General features: G+C 33.7%; 1 protein-coding gene across 1 annotated transcript in view; it reads left to right on the forward strand.

Annotated features, from left to right (window-relative positions):
* FMN2 (formin 2) overlaps positions 1–23,452 on the forward strand; it is a 141,286-nt gene that overhangs the window by 9,839 nt on the left and 107,995 nt on the right. The window contains exons 2-4 of the mRNA XM_042811192.1: positions 7,616–7,782; positions 15,976–16,123; positions 19,163–19,230. Of these exons, the coding sequence (XP_042667126.1) occupies positions 7,616–7,782; positions 15,976–16,123; positions 19,163–19,230 (383 nt within the window). The remainder of the gene's footprint in view (positions 1–7,615; positions 7,783–15,975; positions 16,124–19,162; positions 19,231–23,452) is intronic.

Here is a 23,452-nt window from a genome sequence, read left to right on the forward strand (position 1 = left end):
GCATGTTCCTCTTGGGCTTGCTGTTTAAAAATACAGATGCTTAGTTCAACTGTGGAATGCTATTTATTTGAAAACTCCAGTTGTAAAATTGTTTCCGAGGTAGCCTTTTACTTTATTAAATGTGATATTTCCTTGTCAACTGATTTTTTTGTGGGATCTCATTTTCTGTGGTTTTTTTTGTTGTTGTTGGTTTTTTGTTTTTTTTTTTTTTTTTTTTTTTGTAAACCGCAGCCTTTTTTGTCAGGGCTTGAAAGAATGTCACTGCTGTTTGTGTGAGGTGTTGCTGCCACCTCTTCTGTGCTATGATACTGAGGGTGGCAGCAAATGCAAGGTTATCTTCCGAGCTACAGCTTGCACCCTTCTCACTAAAGGGACAGCACAAGGTGCCTGGGTCTTTGAGGGTTGCCTTGAACACTTGAAGCTGTTAGTACTATGTTTCTCCTTTTGGGATGGACCACTTGTTCTAGTTGAGTCAGTTGAAATCTCAGGGATATGGTTATTCAAGCTCTCTTGCACAATCCAGAACCTGTTTAGTTAAGTGGCAATAACTTTGTGAATGAAATAAAGGAGAACTTGCTTGGGTTGCTCAGTAGATATTTTAGTTCCATAATATATCTCATATCTAGTCAAGGTTATTCATGTAAAATTTCTAACAGCATACTCCTATAATGGGAGGGAGGCTGAGGTGCCAAAATTTGGGAAGCTTGACATAAGAAAATCATGGTGTTTACTGTGATAATAAGATACAGGATTTACAGAAGGGAAAGTAATCACAGGCGGTTTTATTATTGGTGTTTTTTGAGTCTATGAATGTTATCAATCCAGCAAGAAATACTTTTTTTGTCTTTAATAAATATGTACTACTGACTTTGAAATTATATTGAACAGTGCAAAGGAAGGAGTAGAAAACTGGAAGGAGGAGAATAGTGTTCATGTATGTTGCTTTCCTAATTCTGTTGTTTAAACAGCCTTTTTTCTTTTGGCTTATGTGTTTAAGATTTGTGGGCTCAGTTCCTATAATCCACATGAACAGAGACAGAAAATCTGTAGATGGAATATCAAAGGAAGAAAGGATAGGCCTCTAAGGCATTTTAATGCATTCCTAATTTTTGTAATGCTTTAAATACTAGAATAAGATATTATGTATTTTTACAGTATATGAAAATATAAGGAAATCCACTGTTCTTTCATCCCTTAGAAAAAGGAGAAGTATACAGGCATTTAATGCAGTTATTAGCCACTACATTGAAATAAAGGTGGAATGAAATATAATGACAGAAATCATATCTTGGACTCATGGGAATTTCTACCATCACCCTAGATCTTGACACATTTTGCAGTTATTAAGGTTTAAGTTGTCTGGAAACTAACATGTATTTCGTTCCCATGTATCTTTATAGTGGAAGGATTCAATTATTATTTTGCTGTTACGAAGCTTTGTTGCATGTGCTGCCCTGTTGCTTGGTGATATTCTGTGACTTCTAAAACAAAATTGAGAGGAAACAGTTACATGGTTTTCAGGAACAGTATGTTGGTAAAGATTCAGTCACCTTTAAGAAAACAAACAAACAAAATCCTCACAGGATAAGAGATCTGGAAAAATATTCCACTCTAAATCAGCAGAGGATTAGAAGCTTTGCAGTGAAAAAGTACAACAAATGAGTTCTCTAATCCAGGAATAGTGGGTGTAATCTTTCAGGTCAGTCTTCGGGAGAGTAAGAGACTAAATATTTTTAAATGGAAATATATGTTTAAGATGCATTTGTGCAGGGTTGACCAACGTAGTCAGCTCTTTTTCTCATGAAATAATAGAACAAATTATAGTTCTTTTTTTTTTTTTTCCAAGTTCCCTCTCTACCACTGAATAACTCTCAGCAGCTGTATGTTATGCATTGTATATAGGCTGACTGTTACAGTTTAGCTGAAAACTATGACATTTGAAAAGAGTATGAAGTGAAAGGAGAAATTTAAATGTTAATAATTCAAGGATCAAAAGTCTTACAATTCTTTAATATGTGAAAGTGCGTTAAACAGCGGAAGGGTGAGAATGAAGTGTGACAGCTTTACGTTAGGCATTCATCAGCAAGGTTTTGCTTTGCATTTTGGGGAAATCTGATGAGAAAAACTCATACCATGAAGTATTTGAGGAATTATATGTAGTCATTACAGTATCTTTGTCTCTCAGATATGTCTGTGCTCTTCCAGCATTCTGGAAAGCACTTAATGCTGCACAGTTTAGGTGTTTTGCCAGGTAATTTAGGCTTAAATTATGATCTTGATATTAGAAGAAAAAGAGACAGTAAACATTTTGGAGACAGAAAGCGTTTTGGAATTATTGCATTACCTAACTTCTAACTGCTGTGGAAATCAGCTTTTTTACTTCCCCTATTTTATTTTCTTTAAATTTATAGAAATAGGTTAGCATCTGTAATCCTGTGTGGATTGAAAAATCGTAATAAGGCTACAACTGTCTTTCTGTATTTTTTTCAGGCTAATAGAAAACATATGCTACATAGATATACACCATTTCATCATCTTTCTTTTCCTGTTTTCTAGTCTTATGCTCCAAAAATAGAGCAATGCCCATGGTAGTTCTTGCTTCAAAGCTTATCAAAGACCTTTCCTGTGTGAGCATTTATGATATCACTGAAATTAGAGGGAGAGGAAGGAAAAAAAAATTGCAATCTGATTTCAGTTCTTGAAGATGTAAGCAGTATGTGTATGAGTCATCTATGGCATGAATCTGAGTAGGGCTTTCAGGATTTGTTACACTGCAGTCGTTCCCTTCTCACTGGGAGAAATCAAAGTGGAAAGACTGTCTCCGGCCTGTATAGGTTAAGGTTTGCTGAAGCAGCTGCTCTGCTAATGGTAGAAGTGAGGTCTAATTGTCACAGGAGAGCAGCAGAAGAGAAAGCTTTTGGACTATAACTCAATGTGGTTGTCAGGCTTGACTTTATTCACTGACAGCTGTGCTCTCGGGCTTTTGCAAATGCAAAAATGGAAGAATAAGAACCACATATTTAAAGATAAATGTTGAGGGCATAACAACAGTCCTCTCAGTGAAACATTGCAAGCAATGCTGTGATGCAGTACATCAATGCATGTTTTTGGTTTTGTTTTTTTTTTTTCCCAGTATGTCTGTGACTGCTGTAGTTCTTTATTCTGTTTCTCTTCTGTTCATCTTCTTCATCCATCCCTCACTCTTTCCTGGATAAATATATAATTCCAAAGCCTACAACAATGTGCTTATAGTATTGCTTGCACTTAAGGGTTTTATTGCTCTTCTAAGCAGAGTGGACAAGAAGAAAGCTATAATGTGAACTGATTTAGTTAAGATTTGCCAGTGCCTTTCTGTGAACTGCATTGAACATGCTTTTAATGTTCAGTACCCCATACGCAGTCCAATCTAAGGTAAACCCATATTTCATTAAAGTGTAGCACTTTTGCAACTGCTTGAGGAGAAAAAAACGTCCTGGAATATAAGGTAGCTGTGACAAACCAAATGCATTTCCTTCTAAAATAGGCATCCTTCCCTATCAGAAATGAGCCGATCAAGATCACAGCAGACAAACAAGTCCAGATTATCCTTACTAACAGTAGTAGTTGCTGCTGTATGTGAGGAGAAGTAATACAAATAGACACCTCTCCAGAGCAGAGGAGAATCTTTGATTTTTGTCTGGGCTTGTGCCCAGTAGATAAAGCTTCAGTAAACCTAAAGTTGAAAATGAACATTCAAGAACTGCAAATGTGTTTTTTGAGAAAGGGAGACAGCATGAAAGGAAACTATGCTAGGCCTTGTGAGTTTTTGTTCTCTAGTGAATGACTTGCATGTTCTACAGTTGTTTCCAATTGTGGTTTAGATAGTGTTTTAAGTCCTTGTGATGGGGGAAAAACTGTAATGTTACAAAGGAGTTGGCAAGATCATAGTGCATCATCCAAGTGGATATGAAATGAAGAAGTAGATGACATGGAGGTGGAGAAGAAATCTTTACCTGTTGAGAAAGTATTAAAAATACTGCTATTGAAATTGACTGGAACTCAACTTTTGCCTTAAATACCTCTGTGACTTTTTTTTTTTTTTTTTTTTTGGTGTTTAAGGGATTGAGGGATTAAATTTGTAAAGCTGGCGTTTCCAATTTTATGAAAGTTGTCAAAATATTTTTATTGAATTACTTCCAGATGTGTAGTGTGGATAGGGTGCTAGCAAACCAATTCCAGTTCTAAACAAAGCTGGTTTATTGAGTCTGGTGTTAAAGAAGGCATTTTACTATAGCTCCACGGAAATATAATCTTTGTCTTTTGTGTATCAAAATCATAAATATGACTTTTGCTTCACAAGCTCCTTGCATAAGGTTGCTTTGACAAGACTGCGGGAGAACATAGAGTCAGACTGCAGCAAGACAGTGTAGCCCACCGGCATCCATAGGCTATGAAAGACTTTGAAGGACTTCAGTGCTGGAATTCTTTCACAACAGTGAAAACTATGGCTTTTACCTGAATGCAGGGGCAGGAGGAATACAGGTTAATGGGGGGGAACTACTTACTATAAGAGGTGGCTTTTATATGTCCTGGTCATATGTAAAGCTTCAGCCCCGTCTGGAACTTCTGTACTGCAGGGACTCACCCTGCGGCGTGGATGAAGTTGCTTTATGAAAATGAATAGCATTCTGCAGTACTGAAATGCTTTTTTTCAGTAAAATACTTCCTCACCCCATTTTAAGAAAAACATGCTCTCTTTTTATACCTTTGGCTTTCTGTTTTTTGGTGAGAGAAAGGTTTTTCTGATTCTTGAAATAACCATTCATTTTGATAAGACCCTAGATAGTTTGCAAAAAATCAGTGGTTTGACATGGGTTTAAATATATTGCTCATTAAGTGCTCTAAATTTATTATGTTATAATGTTGATACAGGGATTTTTTTCACAGCTGTTCACAGAGGAGCTATTTCTGTATGCACTGAAAATCAAACGTGTTTCAGCTTGCTTTTAGTAAAATGTGCTAAAAGAGCTGGCTAAATATATTTTTTTGGAATTTCAATTTCTCTCTCTGTCCTCAGGTCTCCACAACAAGAGCAAGGAGTGCACACAGTTTTAGAGCATAGATATATCAAAACATTATTACCTTTGTCTTGATGACTTCTTTTTTTTTTTTTAATTCTGTGTATCTGTTGCAAAGGACAGTTTAATAACTCTCAGGTTTCCTGCACTTAAATGACTGATGCTTAAAAATTAAAAAGTAGTAGCTAACATCATTAAATAAGTTTTACTACCCTACATATTCAAAGGCTGATAATACACTAGAGAGAACACTTCAGGTACAGATGGATAAAATGGCATAAGTAATGCAGAGTAATATACAAGAAATGAAGTTCATCCATGTTGGTGTTGTTTTTTTGTTTTTTTTTTTTAAAAACATATTTTCAGAATCCTAAACTGATCTTGAAAGTTGTTAAAAGGCAGCAATATATAATAACTACTATACATATTAAACTGAGTAAATACTAAGGTTCTGAAGAACTAACAGAGTATTTGATCATGAGCAAGACTGTTAAGAAATTAGGGAATGAATGGGTAGATGGGGAAGAGGGGTGTAAAGGGTATAATTTCCTGTCTTGTCATTTACAGATATTATTATTCCTGTTCATTAGCTTAAAGCAGAAGTGCGTGGAGTGGCGGACCATGTACTCCTGCACATCCAGAAGAAGACTCTTTTAAAATGACAAAATTCTTTAAGTGTTGCAATGTCTGGGGAAAAAAAGAAGTCATAACCTATAATGCTATACATGAATTTTGAATATTTAAAATCTCATGAAGAAATGTGTAGTGTTCTGTGTATTTCAGACAAATGTGAAGTATCGACTTCCCCATTCTTTTTCATTACTTGTAGTCTCATTTAGCTTGGTGAGTTTTCATGTTGTTGAACTTCAGTTAGCACTATTAGATTTATAATATCAGGTGCTTTGCTCCAGGAATGCTACATATTGGTTCACAGTACAGTCATTAAAATTTCACTATCATTAGATAAATAAAGGCATATGTTCAGTAAGCAGTTACGGGATCACTCTATAGGTGATGAAGCCAAAGGAAAGGAGGCAAACTAATCAGCAAGTTGATCAGAGCATAACAAAAGCCATGTCTCTTTTGCCTGGCTTACAGAAACGTGTTTAATAAAAGGCTAGGAAACTTGGACTAATAATTTAGAATTATCAGATTTTGTAGATGTGGGGAGGAAAATCTTAGAAATAACCTCTAATGTTTTATTGAATTGCTTATTTTAGGCTGAATTGCCACATGAAGTTAAAATAATACAGAAACTTTGGGCTAAATCTCAATATCTTTTTCAAATCACATCCAGATGTTTTTAATGAATCCTTTTTATGTTTAAAAAGCCTTGAAAATTTTGCACTTGAATAAAATTTTAACAGAAATCTTTTTGCATTTTTACAAGTAAAAAGTTTTATTCAGTTAAAACAACACCATAAAAAATGACACCAAATTGCTTTATTAATGTAATGACTTTTCTTTCTGGAAAGTAACTTTGTCTTCCAGAGAGTAAGTGGAAAAAGCAGACTATACAAACTGATTTAGGTACAAATTATATTCACAACTAGTTCATACTAAAACATGTGATTAACTTTATTACTCCCTCTGCCTCTTCCAGTAGGTCTATTTCAGCTCTATTTTTATATTCTGTAAATCCGTACATTGGCATCTTCTGACATTTTGGAACTTAATCAAGTAATTTAGTATTCTTATAATGTAGATTGTACTGCAGCTTGCATATATTACTGACTTTTTTCAAGTCTCTTCCTGGCTACATCTACAGAGTATGAAGATCTTTCAGACCTCTAGCACTGTCTCCTCCAATGTGCTTTATATCATACGCTCTCCTTTCCTGGTCTGATCAGAGAGCAGTGAAAATCCTTTGATCACGAAATCCAGCCCTGTGACAGGAATGGATCACTTTCCTGAATCTTGGAAAGTTTTACTTCTCTAAAATCTGTATTGCTGGTTGTGGCACTGCATTTTATCTTGGAACACTCTGCTGGAGCTGTATTAAATATCATTTTAAGCTGAGCAGTTATCAGTTTTTCTTTTTGTTGTCACTGCTGTTGTTATTCTTTTGAGACTTTCTCCACAGTACTAAAGCACAATTTCTTGAAGTCTAAGATTGCTTTGATTCCAAAAAAAAAACAAAGACCAATTCCAAGAGCTGGGAGACTGGATGCCACGATAACTTTGTGCGACACTCTTGGGAAAAAAAGTATTTCAATTCTCAGTAATCTCATTTTTTTTTCCATCAGGAAAAAATGTAATTGTATAATATAAATAGGAATTTGATGCTTCAGTAACAAATCTTGCTTTTCCTGCTCTACAATGCAGCCAGCTAAATGTATCCTTTCTTGAACATCCCAACTAATCAGGCTACAGATCAGACCAATGATTAGATATGAAGAGTTTGTTTTATTATCAGGTGCTTTTCTCCACAAATTTTTTAATACAGATTTTTAATCTCTTTTATTTCTTGAGATTTTCAATAAGCATTGTAATGCCTTAATCTTTGTACTCCATAGATAGCTACAAATTCTTATTGATTTGTGTCACTGTGTTGGCAGGACGAACTCTGCTGGAAAAGCTCTTCAGCCAGCAGGAAAATGCACCGCAAGAAGAAGCAGAAAAGCTATGTTCTCGTATTATTGCATTGGGACTCTTACTTCCATTCACTGATTGCTTCAGGGAACCATGTAATCAGAGTGCCCAGCAAAGTACACCCACTTTTGATGTAAGTACTGGACAAGTTTTCTTTTGTCTGTTTTTCCAAGAGGGATGTAATTTATCAGTGCCTTGTGATTGTCTGGGAGAGAGAATCAGTCTGGAGAAGGTTAGTCTGTTTAATGAAAATTGCCTTTCTATATATTGCCAGCCAACTTCCTGATCTCACATACATATGCTTATGTACATAGTTAAGCTTACTTGATTTCTTGGCATTATAACTCATATCTTATTGTGCACTGTTGCTCTGTATTTTTTTTGGTCTTTTTTTACATGAAGTATTTATATGAATCCAAGTGCTTTATAGGACTACCAATATTTAAATCTAATAGCTGCCTCACCAAAAAATATAAATAAAAAATCAGTCATAAGCAAAACAAAGAGCACATCGTAAACAGAACACAAATTACACATCTAGCACAGACAGTTCTTTTTCCCCCGCACCCCCCTGAAAAGGCACTGGATGCAAAATCGGGCGAGAGTTAGTATAAATTTACTGGCATTCCAACCACATTGTTATCTCTGCCTTTGAGCTATCTGGCCACAGTGCTGTTATTGGTGGCATTTACATATGGTTACAGAATTTAAGAAGGGATAGTGTTGTAGACACTGCCTAACATGCTATTCTTCCCCTTTGACAATAAATTCAAAATTAAGATTTAATTCTACTGTATGATACTGTAGTTGAATTTTTACAGTGAACTTATTGTGAACTTCTCCATTGAAATTTTAGCATTAGTCAGTCTGTGCATCAAATTATGTGACTGGAGATAGCCAGAGTTTTATCAAATTATCTCTATTTTACACATAAAGCTGAAACTTGCTTGGATACGGTTAGCAAATGACTGGAGTGGATATGAGAGACCTTGAGTATTTTTGATGTTTTAAATATTTTTCATCTTGCTGAAGGGTAGTGTAGTATATAGCTGATAAAAGGAGCATGCAAAGAATAAATGTCTGTATATATTCTTAAAACAAACAAGCTTTCCCATGTAACTGAGCTTTTCTAAAAATGTCTATAGCAACATTGAATTATTGTTGTTATTGTTTTGCTTTTTTTAAAAAAAAAAAAAAACTTGAATGTATTTTCAAACTAGAGGATCTTTTTTTTCTGGGGGAAGAGATAAATTGAAGAAAATTGACAATGGAGTATGACTATGAAACTAATGTTATTCAGGCGATTTAACATTGCATTACATCTGAAAGTTTCTCTTTCATGGTTTCACATACTCATCAGTTTATTACAAAATATGTTTTGTCAATTTGCTTAAAACAGTTTTAGCAGTATTCTCAGTTCTCCTGGTTTTAGCAAAGATTCAGTTAATCTTATCTCCTTTAGAGCTTTGATTACAATATTTGCTGGAAAAAAAAATCCTCCCCCCCAAAAAAAAACAAACAAACAAACAGGATTTTACTGTTATCCGACCATTGACAGAGGAGTTAGACTAGCCATAAGCAGTGTATAAAAGTTTGCCAATCTAGAGTTAGGAGGTGCAATAGTCTCTTTACCCCAGATTTGGGAGCATAGCCAGTCCCGTACTCTTCCTTCATCTGAGCTCATCTGATGTGCCACTTAACAGCCATTGCCTCCAGTTTCATGCTGGATCCCCTTCAGTTTGGTCAGGCGACCTTTTTACTCAGCTGAAAATGCTGTCAGCAAAACTCCTCTATCCTTGTCCTGGTAGGAGCCAGGTTTAACTACCACCTCATTGTCCTCCTACTCTGCTACATCCAACTCTCGTGATTGCTTATTCCTTCAGTTACTCATGGGAATGTTTCAATTTTTTTGTCTCAGTCTGGTTCTTATAAAGTCTCTTAAGTCACTCCTTCAGCATGTTTTTTGCTGGATTGCCAACTTTTTTTTCCCACTGAAATCCTTCTTTGGATCTCTTCTTTTTTTTCCTTCTGTGATTGATCACATGTATTTCTGAGTTTTCACTTAGCTATGTTTTTTGTATTTCTTTTTCATGTTGAATAAAATCCGTTATTCCTCTTTTGCTTAATGTGGTCCCACACACTTTTTTTAAAAGAGATTACAATTTATGAAAATAATTCCATATGTTTTGTTCACTCTGAGATCTATTGCTCGTGGCCTGAGATGAATGTAAACAGATTATTTAAAAGTCATGTTTAATTTAACATGGCTAATGCAGAACTCTGTTGTGGCTTGAAATATTTGCAGTTGTACACTGATTATATTCTCATCTTCTTTGATTATTCATGTCCAGTAGCCACCTTTAATTTTCCCTGTTGAGCAAGTATCGAAACTTCTGCCTGTGTTCTCAGCAACACAGCAGAGCACTGTTTCTTTTTTTCTTTCTCTTGGGATATTCCAAACTTTTATGTGGAGCTCTGTTTCACCCCATTAAATGATTGTAATCTTTACTTTTCTCATTTGATCTTGTTTCTTTCTTTTCCACACTGATTTGTGTTAGACAATACGTGAAGATTAAAGACAACTTTCACAACTCTTGCCTTTTTTTGCACTTGTACTTCTACTGTGGGTTATGCTGTGTGGAACTGGTGCTCATTCCTTTGTTACTACATGATAAACATAAAGTACAAAAGAATACCCAATGAAATCGTCAGAAAGCTAGCAGCTCTCACAAAATTTTTGCTGAGGATATTTATAATCTGGTCAGATTGTGGATGGATCTTAACGATGGTAAGAAATCACATGTTCTTGAAATGTCGGTGACCTTTCTGTCAAATTTCAAGTTGTAGTCCAGTAATAGAAAGTTGAGATCTGTGATAAGAATTTTTTTTGTTCTATCTTGGCCTGTTTTTGTCAGCTATTTCTTTGGGGAAAAAAAATAAAATAAAATCTGACAGATGTCCAGAATAAAAGATTAGTCTGAAAAATAAAAGTTGAGCAAAGCTTTAACACTAACAGAAGTAGACAGATTGGGATTTTTAAGATGTTTGCTTTTGAGCAGCAATGAAAGCTTTCACTCCAGCTTTTTCTACTTATTTTATAATAATGAAAAATAATGTACATTGGCAGATTGGTTCTCTAAAAATGTGATTGCCTTTTTGCTGGTTTCCTCCCCCTTAGAGGAGCTGCTAATTATTGGCTTATGAGTGTCATGACTTTTTGCTTGTCACTTTATCTTCACTGCATGTCATTCTGCTTTTTATGAAAGAAATTTAAAAGTATATTTAAAAAAAAGACCAATCTGGTGAATGCAAAACTTTTAGAAGGATAGATTAAAGAAAGCCTATTCAAAGAATGTTCTCCAAATAATTATTAGTTTTTTGGTGTTACTGTAGCCTTGTTTTCCTGCTCAGTTTCTTCCTTTTTAGTAGCTGTGACTTGTTAAAAAATGCTCCTAAGGAATCAAATGAAAATCAAATATACTCTCTGATTGAAAGGTATATAATAAATTAATGCTTTGTGGAAGACTGTCAGTCCAAATGACTGTGGTATGTTATTTAATAATACTATTTATATAGTGCAGGTGTAATCTTCATGTTTTTTGCATGTTGCCTCATTATATTATCCTGTTAGAAATCAACATAAGGTTGAGCTTGCAAAACAGTTCATCTTCAGAAAGAATGCATCCCAGGCAATTTCTGCAGACTATTAATAGAATTACAACTTTCAATAGAGGTCTTGTTAGTTCTATTAATGATGTATAACAGCAGCTAAAATGTGGCTGAACATGGACAGTCATCAGTAAAGCCTCCAAAATATATTAGGATTGAAATTGTTTGGACACCAACAAAGGCTGACATTCTCCTATCGAAGTGAGGCAACTGTATTCAGTTTCACTGTTATTAAGAAATTTTGACTGTACTTGGTACTTATCTGCATTTTATCCAGTTGTTGAAATTATTACTACTTTAGAGATTTAGTTCTGGCAAAGCAAACAAGAAAGTACGTACATCCAGGTGGTCTAAGTAATAGCTGGTAAGCTAGTAGTCGTGGGATGTGGTCTTCCATGTGAAAGTTTGAGTCTCATGTGTAAGGTGACTAGATCTTCAGATTCTTCTGTTTCATTGTGAGAGAATCAGGTAAATGCGGAAGTTCAATCTTCCAAGCTATACTAAAACCAGAAAATTGAGTAAAAGGAAGACCAGAGCAGTAACTCTGAAACTGAATTAGAATAGCTGTTGAAATTTAAAACTGATACATTTTCCCGTAATAGCCCTAACCAGGGTTATTTGCTCTGTTGGCCTTTCTTATCCATTAAACACAAGACAGAAAGATTAACAAAGTTTGATGCCATCAACAAGTTTGTTCTGTTTTGCTGATGAAAATAAAATCTTTTCTAAATTATCAGTGGAAAGAAGTGGTTCATGGGTTGTGGAACTTGGGAGGTACTTCAGTGTGTTGTTGAGGCACCTTAGTTTTCTTTAAAAGAAGCAAGTCAGTCAAATAACTAAGGTGCTTACTCACAAATTTAGTTCATGGAAATAGAATGCTACTTCAGTATTCTGACTAACTTGCTGATTTTTCAGGCTTGCAAGGCATTTGTGTTTGCCAATACAGCCAAAGGTGGTAGAAGCTGAGGGCTGTGTTTAATTCTGCACTTTTTTTTTTTTTTTCAGTAGTTAGATGGAGCTTTGCTACTGAACCTCTCATCAAAAAGTAAACCACTTTTCCTTTTCTTGATAGTATTGATTTCTTTATTTTAAGAGCTGCTTAAAATAAAGCAGTCTCCTGCTGGTAAGAGCATTCTGAGGTGGATTGGCTCTAATTTCTCAAACTAAAATCTTGCTTGTCCAATTAACTACTTACATGTAGTGAGAAAAGGGAAATCTATATTTAGTATATTAGAATGGTTAAACTTTCTGAAAGGAAATATTTCTCTTCCATCTGCAGTAAAGATAGTGCTGTTTAAAGTACAAACATCTGCATACAGTGTGGAACAAGCAAGCTCTTAGAAAAGTTCTTAACTTAGAAATCTCGTTTTAAGCTACAGGAACAGAGCGAGTTAATCCACAGACCTGACTGTGTACAGCTGTATTCTCAACACTTCCTACTATAAATGGTAAAATGTCTATTGATTAGTTATCATCAGATCCTTTAGCCATTTGCCTCACCCACGTGCAAATGCTATGCAGTTTTAAGAACCAGAGGAAAGTGCTGTGTAAGGATATGTGAAAACCAGAATCCTCCACGTGATGTGACATCTAGTGCACTGGACTCAGAGAGCCTTAAGCTCTCAATGTCTGCACAGAAATGAGTCCAAATAAGACTGGGATCACTCAGTAGTAAGATTATTTTTTTTATCCAAAATCTCTGTACTCTTTAATAGTGGAGATTGAACAAGACAAAGTGGAAATTCTAGATGTATTCAACACTTAATCAAGGTAAGAGAATTAATTTGCTGTGCTTATAATGATAGATAGTAAAAACTGTATTTGAGGAAATATTACAGAAGTTGGAGGTGGAAGTCAGTAGTTTCATCTATCCCAATAGTAAATTTATTAATGGTAAAACAAAACATGGATACTTTACTTAGATTTTTTTTGTTGTTTATTTTGCTTGAATAGTATTTCAGCGTCACAGAATTGACTGCATCCTTTAACAAAATTTTCCAATAATCGTGCAAATTTGTAGCAGTATCAGTTTTGGAAAAATATGTATTACTATATTGACTGAGAGGGAGCTACAGACTAAAGGCAAAGAGATTTTGGACTATATATTGAGAGATTAAGAATTAGGACATTCAAATGATTTGTCTCTTGGATTGTGTGGAAGTGAAGATAGGACTAATTTTTTTCCCATTTTCAGTGCCATTTACAGAATATCAACTTGTCAGGTTTTTTCAGACTACCTTTCTGTGAAAAGGAATTTTCATATCTGAAATTCTGTTTTAAGTTTACATGTAGTCTGTAACCAGGTGTTATTAAATACCTTCCTTATATGTTAATTAGTGATGCATTTTTATTTTGTTGTCATATATCTCTGTAAGTATCTATTACATTGCAGACTCTTCCCTCATCTTTCTTTGTGTCAAATAGAAAATGAAAGATTCAAAAACGAGCAGAACGAACAACAATAACAACAAAAAATCTTCTGTAGTAACCAAGGTTTAGGAGTATAGGATGGAGTTGTCTGATGTCGTAACTGTTCATAGTTTACATACTGTAAATCATATCAACTGGAACACAGGTACTTTATACTACATTACTATGATAATGTATTCTAATCGTGCCATTATTCTAAGATATTGTTTGTATGTTTTTTAAAATTTAAGTAGACTAATCATGCATCAAAGCTTATTTGTTAAAAGTTTATACTGTATCTTTCAAGATACTGAAATATCATGTCTGGGAATAGTTTGTCTTCTATTTATATTATGTCAATATAATCTACAATAAATTGTCATTTTCTATTTTATTTCTCTATAACTCTACTTGTAAGCCTGGTGAAAATTGTGATTACCCAGCTAACCCACTGCACAGATTGTTCTTCTCCTTGTTTCTTGGATTGTGTAAGGTTTCCGATCTTAAGCAATACAGTGGGCAGCAATATTTTGTTCTGGTTTGTTTCAGAAATATTTTCTTCTTCTTTTGAGATTTGGATGGTGCAGAAAAAAAAGAAAAAGATAAATAGCAATATTTAGCACCATTTCCTTTTCTTCACACAGTATTCACAGGTCTCCCTCTCTCTCCTTCTCCCTTTTATTCTTGTGTTACTGAAATTTAGGCTGACACCTGAAATGTTTATCTTCTAAAAAGCAAAAATTTGCATAAATTGGATAAATGCAAAGTACCAAGTTACTGGAAGAATTTGCATTAACTTTGCCTGTTTGAATAAGAAGTGAGAAAATAATAGCCATTAATGCTTTCTCCCTTTAAAAGTCTAAGTAAAGAATTTGATGTAATTTTATATAAATGGATAAAAATCTTTATTTTTGTCTTTATTGAAGATTTGATTGTGTCTGGATTCTTATGTTTTTCATGCTGGAAAGATTTAATAACTTCTTTCCAATATATTTGCAGCAGATTTTTTTTTTTTTCTTTATAACCTGCATTTACATGTTCTAAGTTGTTCAGATTAGAATAAAGTTGTACCACTTTATCACAACTTATTTTTAAAGAAATAGCAGCTTAGTCACATGGAGTGGAAATATTTCAAAAATATTTGTGTTATGTTCTCCTGGTGGCTGTCTTCAATAATTGTTTAGGATCTGTCTTCAAAAAAAAAAAAAAGTTTAATATTAAAAAAGAAATATGCAGCAAAACATATTACTGATATTGGGCTAAGAAGAGTGTGAAATGGGGACCATATATGTGATCTTTGAAAGAAGATGATGTTGAGGGATATCATTATGTTTATTCTTTATGTTGATTTATCTAATTTTCTAGCGCAATATTTTCGCATTATTCCAGACCAAATGCTCAGACTCATGCTCTTGCTGGGACTTATTTTTGTAAAATTTATAGTATTAAAAAGATCTAACCTCAAGGTGTACTTGATGCATACTGGGAATCGCAACTAAAGCTACTTGAATGTGATCAGCCAACCTTTTCTCAAGTTGAAATCTTTAGTAACTGTTTGCTCAACCTGTTACCAGAGACTCTGGTTGTCTCCTACTTACAAAATGGATGAAGTTGAAAGCTATTGAAGAATGTGCTTGGATCTGACACCAGATGATTAAGAACACTTTAATTTGCCTTTAAAAGCAAACTTACCTTTTAATTTGTCTATCAATACAGAAATATAAGTGAAAAAAACAAATCAGCGGAGTTGTAGAGAATAAACATCTCAGTTCAGTTTATTCTGGGAGGATCCTAAGAATATTCGGTTTCTTTTTCTCGTTTGTAAATATGATGTAAAATACAGAGTATGGATTAAAATATTTTTTCCTTCCTGCAAACTGTAAACTAGCCCTATTTAAAGTAGCATTGTCATGCTGGACAGAAACTTCTGTCTCTCTAAGAAAAGGTGTTGGAGTTGCTCGCACACTCTAAAAATGCTGAACTGTATTCTAGTCTCTTTTTGTGCATGTAGATAACTAAGGTTGGTTTTTCCTATTGTTAATAGATGTTATTTCAAAATCAGAACATTCAGTTCTTTCAATATAGGTTTATGTTAATTCTTTGCACAAGATGGAGAGTATAAAAAGAAACCTGCCTTGACATAGGGATGGATAATGAACTCTATGTTGGAAACAAAGACATTAATATTTTGATATTGTCTTTATATATGAATTTCTTAATCTTTTTTTTTTTTTTTTAATGGCCACAGCAAGACCAGCTTTATACTTGGGCTGCAGTTAGCCAACCCACACATTCATCAGATTACATTGAAGGAAGCTTTCCAAGGAGAATTTCATCTGCATGGCCCCCACCCAAACCTCCAGATGAAGAACAAAGACTTCAAATTCCAGAAGCAGGTATATGTTTTGGACTTGAACAAGATGTATATATAACACTGGGGGGAACTGCTGCCTTTTAGAATCCAAGCTACAAAGTTAGTATCTTAACTTCAAACAGATCTGATTTTGAAGATATTGGGTTAGCATCAGAAAATCTGTTAGATAGCATAAATCTAATAAAAAGTATTAAGCAAAAAATGTATGTTTCTTAACAATCAAGATGTGCACCTGGCATCTGCTGACTAATAGATTTTTATCAGATCTCATACCTTTGTTCACTTACCAACCATTCCTACTTTTTCCCCCTCAATTTGAAGAATTAAGTCATCATTTCAACATATCTCTAAATATTTATTGTAGTATTTGGGTGGAGTTAATTTCAGATTTCCGTTTCTTTGAGACCACTTTTTCTGGAACAAGAGCTAAGTATTCGTTGCATGGATGTTATTTGTTGGCAATACTTTTTTATTTATGCAGTCACAAGCAAAATAAGCGATGCCAACAAAAAATTCTGTTTATGCAGTGACTTTTTACACTTTTACCAAAGCAATGATATTACTGGTCAAAGAAACATTAATGCATGCATCTTACTGATGCAGTTCAGGGTGTGGGATGATCCAGCACTGGACTATCACAGTCATCCAGCATTAAATGGTATCATCTTAAATGCTGAACTACTTATTTTATTTTGTATTCAATATGAATGGTGCCATATGTGGTAAATGAATTCATTGCCATGTACTTTGGTTTGCTTTTCTTGGAGACTCAGGTATTGGATATGCAATCAGAGCGACTGACTTTGAAAACAAGAAGAGGAATATTTTATTCCTTATTTTACTTTGAGATTTTAGCATGGCAGAGGCTAGTGCAAGTAAACAATGAGTTTGATGTTTCTAATGTCCAGATGAATAATGAATTAAATGTATTTTGAAATACAGAATGTTATTATTTTTACTTATTTGATAGTGTTTCAACTATACAGATAAAGACTATTAAATATGTTCATTTTGTATACTGTTTCCATCCAATGTTGTTATATTTAATTATTTCTACTATACTTATATAAAATGTGTAGTATATGTGTATTCCTTATCTCAGTCACTACCCTCTTAAATACTGCAGAAATTTAGGCAAATAGAATTAGAGATGAAAAGGAAAACTGCATATTGCTACCATTTCTAAACGGAGCATAAATAGTCATCAATTTACTTTCTGTGTTGACTTACTGGAATTTTATCGGTGTAAATTTGCCATTTGATGCATGGAAGGAAAAGGAAAAATTAAATGTTCTGAATAAACTCAGAAAAACTCAGTAAAATAAGTAAAAACTCAGTAAATAAATAATTTAGATTTTGTTTGATTGTGTATTTGCCATGTGGAAGAAAATGAAGTGAGAGATACTGCACATGAACCTGAAATATTCACACTTCTCTCACGATGTGTGACTACTGTTTTTATACATGGCCTTTGATATGTGGAAGGGGCAAGTATTTTATAAGGATTTAAATTTCTGTATGAAGAGTAGCTATTCTTTATTTGTATTTTTATTACTATATGCAATGTAAACATTAGAGGCAAAGTTTATAAACAAAAACTTGAAGCTAAGAAAAGAATGCCTGTTTGGAATTTTGTTTTGATGTCTGTTTTCTAGGAAAAATGTGCAGATAATATTTTAGTTTTATATATATATATTACCTATAAGTTATTATATAGTATATTTATTCTATATATTATATATAATGTGTGTGTGTGTGTATATATACATAAGATAATTCAGTGGAGGAATGAATAGATGTTCATTGGGATTTTTACTAGTTATTCAGAAGTAGAAAACAGTTAAAGAATGAAGAATTCTTGTTTTATCTTTCAATATAAATGGATAATGTTGTCAAAGTCTTGACCAAATTAATGCTGTTTTTAACTCAATTTGAACCCAAAGTAAATAGTTAGTTTTACATCTGCATTTTGAATGCCCTTAACTCTAGGGAGTAATTTCTGTACACTTACACAATAAGTATACATGACTATTTTGCCCTATTGAGATGCCAGACAAGGAATAATATTGCTTTGATATTTCTCCAAATTTACTTTCTTTAGTGAAGCCAATTGTCTTTCAAGCACACTTTTAAAATACGAGTTTTATCTCTGTCATTGTCTACCTCCTAGTGGCCATCTCAAATCTTGTGGCAGATCAGGAGGGCCATGTCAAAAAGATGTCATAGCTGCCAACAGTAATCATCCCGCTTATTGCTTCTTGTAGCCTTTGCAGAAGAGAAGGCTTTGGGAAGATCTCATTGCAGCCTTTGAGTACTTAAAGGGAGCTTATTAAAAAGATGGAGTTTTTTTTACGCAGCCTGATAATAATAGAACAAAGAGCAGTTTTAAACTAAAAGAAGTGAGAAAAATGCAGATCAGATGTTAGGAAGTTCTTCACTCAGAAGGTGATAAGGCACTGGAACAAACTGCTCAAAGAAGTCATGGATGCCCCATTCCTGAAGTTAAAGGCAGAGTTAGATGGAGCCCTGGGCAACCTGACCTAGTGGATGGCGACCCTGCCTGTTGCAGGGCAATTGAACTGGAATTATATTTGAGGTCTCTATCAACCCAAGCTTTCCTACAATTTTATATAATACTTCTTAATGAGACTGGATGTGAAGAACAATCACAAGAATTATTGTTTAACCTTTGGTGACGTGTAGATAAGGAAACCTGTAAGTAACTACTTTTCTTTAAATCGGACATTTTGACAGTCAAAATAGAGTTCTTTGACATTTATGCGTTATATTTTTAAGATGGTACCATTTAATGCTGAATTTTAAAGAATAATAATAAATAATAATTAAAAAAATAATAAATACGTTGGACACTGAGATCAGGCTCACTTTATATATATATATATATATATAATGTGCAATTAACTTTAAGTGGATAATTAGAAAAGTAGGATGGCTATGTTTTCTTAATTATCCTCTTTTGATTAAATCCTTAATGTGTATTTTAGAGCGATGAAATGTGTTTGTATATATAACCTATGTGTTTGTTTGTTTGTTTTTTCAGAATCAGAGTTGAAATCTACTGTGCTAGAAGCAGAAAAACAACACATAGAAGATGTTCAGCAGGCACAGGTAAGATCCTGACACAAGCATTCTAAGTAGCATTCTATAAAAAGGCTGGAAAATTAGTACTTTAGTCATTTATGCAATAGTTCTTGTGTAATGAATTTTCAAAATGTAAACACTTACGTTTTCTCTCTTCAATGTAAACTTTTCTTTCAAAATCCTCATGCTCCTTTGTTTATCTAGGGACAGAGATTAAATGTTCCTGCCTGCCTAAAATAATTATTGTCAAATTATTGTTCACTTCACTCAGAAGTAATGCTTTGTTCCAGAGATCATGGTATCTCTTGGTATCTCTTAGAAATAAAAGGTCGGGTTATATCAGTTAATCTACAGAAGTTTGTGTGACTAATAGCGGTAAAGATTATTTTTTTTAATGGAGCTGATCTATCTACTCTCCTTGGCCACAGCCCTTTCTTGTATATTAATGGCTGTGTTTTGTAAAAAATAATCACTGAATTTGTTTCTGAAGTAGAAAATAATGTCTAACAAAATATGTTCTATTCTTTGTTTGTTAGGTTTACTAATTTAATTCAGTTTCAAGCAGGGATTTTGTGTGTGGTTTCGTCTTACCAAACATTTGAAGAGTTCTTCTAATTGATTATCTAAATTCTCCTCTTTCTGTATTTTTAGGAATGCTTGAAGACTAGAACTCATTAGTTATAATTATATCACAAAAATATTCTACATTGCAATATCTTAAGCTTAAATTATATTTGTTCCATGCATTTTTTTTTTTTATCCTCCGTTAGTCATTTATTTGTCTGATTTATTTTATTCCATTTGCTAGTGTTAGCAAATCCCTCTTGTTCTCTATTCATCTCTTACAGCAATAATGTAAACTTCTTCCATTCTGTACTATTAGTCATCAGTGAATAACAGCAATAAGCACTTTGTATGCATGATCACCTCATTGACAAGAAGTGTTCTCTATTTTTTGCTGTGTTATGTCTTCTCCCTGGTTTACATTAAAAACCAGAGTGGAAGAGCCTTAATATTAGAAAATGTATATGGGTGAAATGAAAGTGTTTCTGTATTGTCCTAAATAGTTGAAAATATCCAACATGCATCCATATTATATATATTGCAAAAAGAACGTTTACTGAGCAAAATGTTAAAACTAATGTCTTTTATCATGTTTGGAGATAAATCATGTACTATAGTCAATTCTTTCTTGTTATAGTTCGTACTTTTTGTTAAATGTGATGTAATGCTATGAAATGTTACTTCTAGAGATCTATCATTTCATTCTTTATCTAGTTTGTAAGTTTTATTTCTGAAGGAAGCAAGCATTGGCTGCTGTTATCCAAGTAGGTGATAACAAAGAAGGGGAGACCTAGCACAAAAAAATTGAATCTGATCAACTATGTTTCTCTCAAATTTCCTCCCTACCCTAACCGTTCCCTTAAAAAGAATTTTCCACATTGGGTAAAAATAATTTGCTGTGGTTGGTATTGACATAGAAACAAATGCAAGCATAACATGATAATTTATGTTGCTTATAAAAATTATGTTAATTAAATGTACTGCAAAAGGCTTCTAAAGTAAAAGTGAATGTCACCTTGCTGTCCCCTTCTCCCCTGCCCTATACTCCCTCCCTAGATTCTGCATTTTGTTGCCGTTCTAAGGGATTTTTTAATATATCTTGAATATTTCCTTCTGTCTGTGACGTTAGACACAATCTTTTGGCCTAACTTCCTCAAGTTGTAAGACTTCTCTTCTTCAGTCAAAAACAGCTTATTCACAAAAGTCACAATTTAAAAAAGAGATTATAAGAGAATGCCTGTTTTTAATGCAGGATTTGTTGAGTAGAGTTAAAAATAAGATAAAATGGCAACAATTTCAAGTCTTAGCTTTGAATCGCCAGAGAAGAGCAACAATGTCTACACAGTCTTCTCAAAACAAACAAATCTTTGTTAGATGGAAGTCCTTTAGTGAAGAAAGAAGAGAAAAACTGCATGTTCTCATTTAGAAACCTGAGCTTCAAACTTGAAGTTTCAATTTGGCAGCTGTACTTTTATGCAAGAGCCAAGTTATTCTCTCTTTTGCACTCCTGCTCTTTTGTGGTACCATTGCAATTTTCCCTACGTTTTAACTCAATTTTACTTTATTTTATATACTAGATAGAGTCGTAACAGGCAGGAAATAAAAGCTTATAATTGTTAAATAATCACATAAAAGCTGAGCTTGAGTACAGGGGCATCACAGAACTAAAAACTTATATACTGTTTGACAGTCGCCTGAATTTCTTTTTCTTTTACACATCTTATTACCAAAGCGTTTTATATTTCTGTGATCATCTGTATCTGAATTATCTTACATCACCTGTGATAAATGCTTACTCAGCAGAAATTTAGAAAGCAAGCCATGATTACGTGTATTTGAAGGTTAGAATTTCAATGTAATTAATTACATTCCATTGAAGATGTCTGGTCTACTGCCTCGTATCTGATTTTGGTTGTATTACAGTTTGCATTGAGTATTTAAACTATGTTTCCAGTGGAAGAATTTGCCAACCAAAAAACCACCTTAATGTTGTAGCATTTCAAGTTCAGTTGTTTGTTTTTGTCTGGCTCATTTAATTTCTACCAATAAATAATTATTAGGTTATTCTTAGAGATAGAGGTGAGGCAAAGAAGACTTGCCTGAAATGATTCTACAATAACAAATAAATTAAGGATTTTTTTTAATAGGGAATTTTTCTTATTTCTGTGTAACGAAGCTCTCATCTGGACAAAGATGCTGTGAAGGAGACTGGCTAATAACTGTTCAGTAGGAACCGAAGGAAAAAAATGTTTATATGCTAATAAGATAAAAGTTCCCATGCTATGGCTTTTTTTTTTAAATGCAGCTTCGATTTGCATGCTCTTTCTTGAGGAAAAAAAAAATACATATTTTCAGAAGATGCAATGGTCTTATTGAGAAAAAAGTTTGAATGAAGGAAACTTCTTAGGCGTTTGCTATATGAATTGAATGATAATGAAATCTACCCATTGAATTTTACAAAGTAAATGCTATAATCTTTGTTCTCTCAAATAGTTGGGTATTTTGTTTTAAGAACTAGCATCAATTTAAAATTCCTGCAACTTCATGCCAGCATATCCAAATCGCAGAAAACAAAAAAAGCTAGAGAAAAACCTAAGTTTTTTAAATCTTTCCCAACATTGTTTAGGTTTGTATACGTGTGGTGCAGCAACTTACTCTAATTTTCCATTCAATATGTAATGTTGCAATTTGGGGTAACTTCGCTTCAAGTAAGTAAGCATACAGAGGTGTTTCCTTGTTAGCCTTATGAATAAATTATGCTTTATCAAAAATGTACAGAAAGAAAACAAATTTCTTGTGGCACAAGAAATGATAGAAATCTGGTAGATACTTCAGTTATGGATATAAGAACAGTCATAGGAAATGTGCAAGTGCAGAATGTTTTATTTCGGTAGTAAAAAGGAGTCTAATCTTTGTCAAAGCTAAATCTCAGACGTGATAAGCAGAAATCGTGTATATTTGGTCTTTAAATGCTCATGAAACACAGATCTTATGCAGGTTTCCAATTTTGAGATTTTTCTCTTTTTCTTAATGTCAGAATGTTTTCTTCAGCTTAAACATGCTCGGGTGGTTTTGTTTCTGCTATAGAAAGCCTTCTGAGCATTAAGATTTTGTTTGTTTGTTTAATAGTAGATAAATAGACCAAACTTTTAAAATATTTGACTGAGCATGACTGTTCTATTCTCCAAGATGCAATCCCAATATAATTTAACAAGAGGGTGTGAGTTCTTCTCTATTCAAGCTGAGCTATGTATTTAAAGCACTGGATTCTGTTAGTGTCTGAATGGCCCTGAAATTAAAATGAGATCACAAGGAGAAACGGTAGAACTGTATAAGTAGAGCCTTAAAAACGCCATAAAGAAGTCTGCCTACTCAGCCACTAGATGGCAGTTAAGTATTTTTGAAGGAGTGAGAAATGTGCTGTGGTAAATCATTCTCAGAGGAATCCTTAAAATATTCTCAGGTGAGAGCTCAATTTTATTGGTCTGAAAATGGTGTCTTTCTGGTAGTTAAGAAGCTAGCCTGTAAAAGGTATCCACATCTACTGTATTTAAATTTGGCTGTGGTTTAAGTAACTGGAGCATCTCCTAAGGCTAATAAGACCATATCCTAAAAATAACAGCAGTCCTGAAAACTTGAATGTTCAGAAAGCTCTGTGCTGTGATTGTTAAGGTAATTTTTTTTT

Source organism: Centrocercus urophasianus, unplaced genomic scaffold (assembly GCF_019232065.1).
Source record: "Centrocercus urophasianus isolate 14NV4802_14NV808 unplaced genomic scaffold, USGS_Curo_1.0 seq_10, whole genome shotgun sequence".
Taxonomy (NCBI): domain Eukaryota; kingdom Metazoa; phylum Chordata; class Aves; order Galliformes; family Phasianidae; genus Centrocercus; species Centrocercus urophasianus.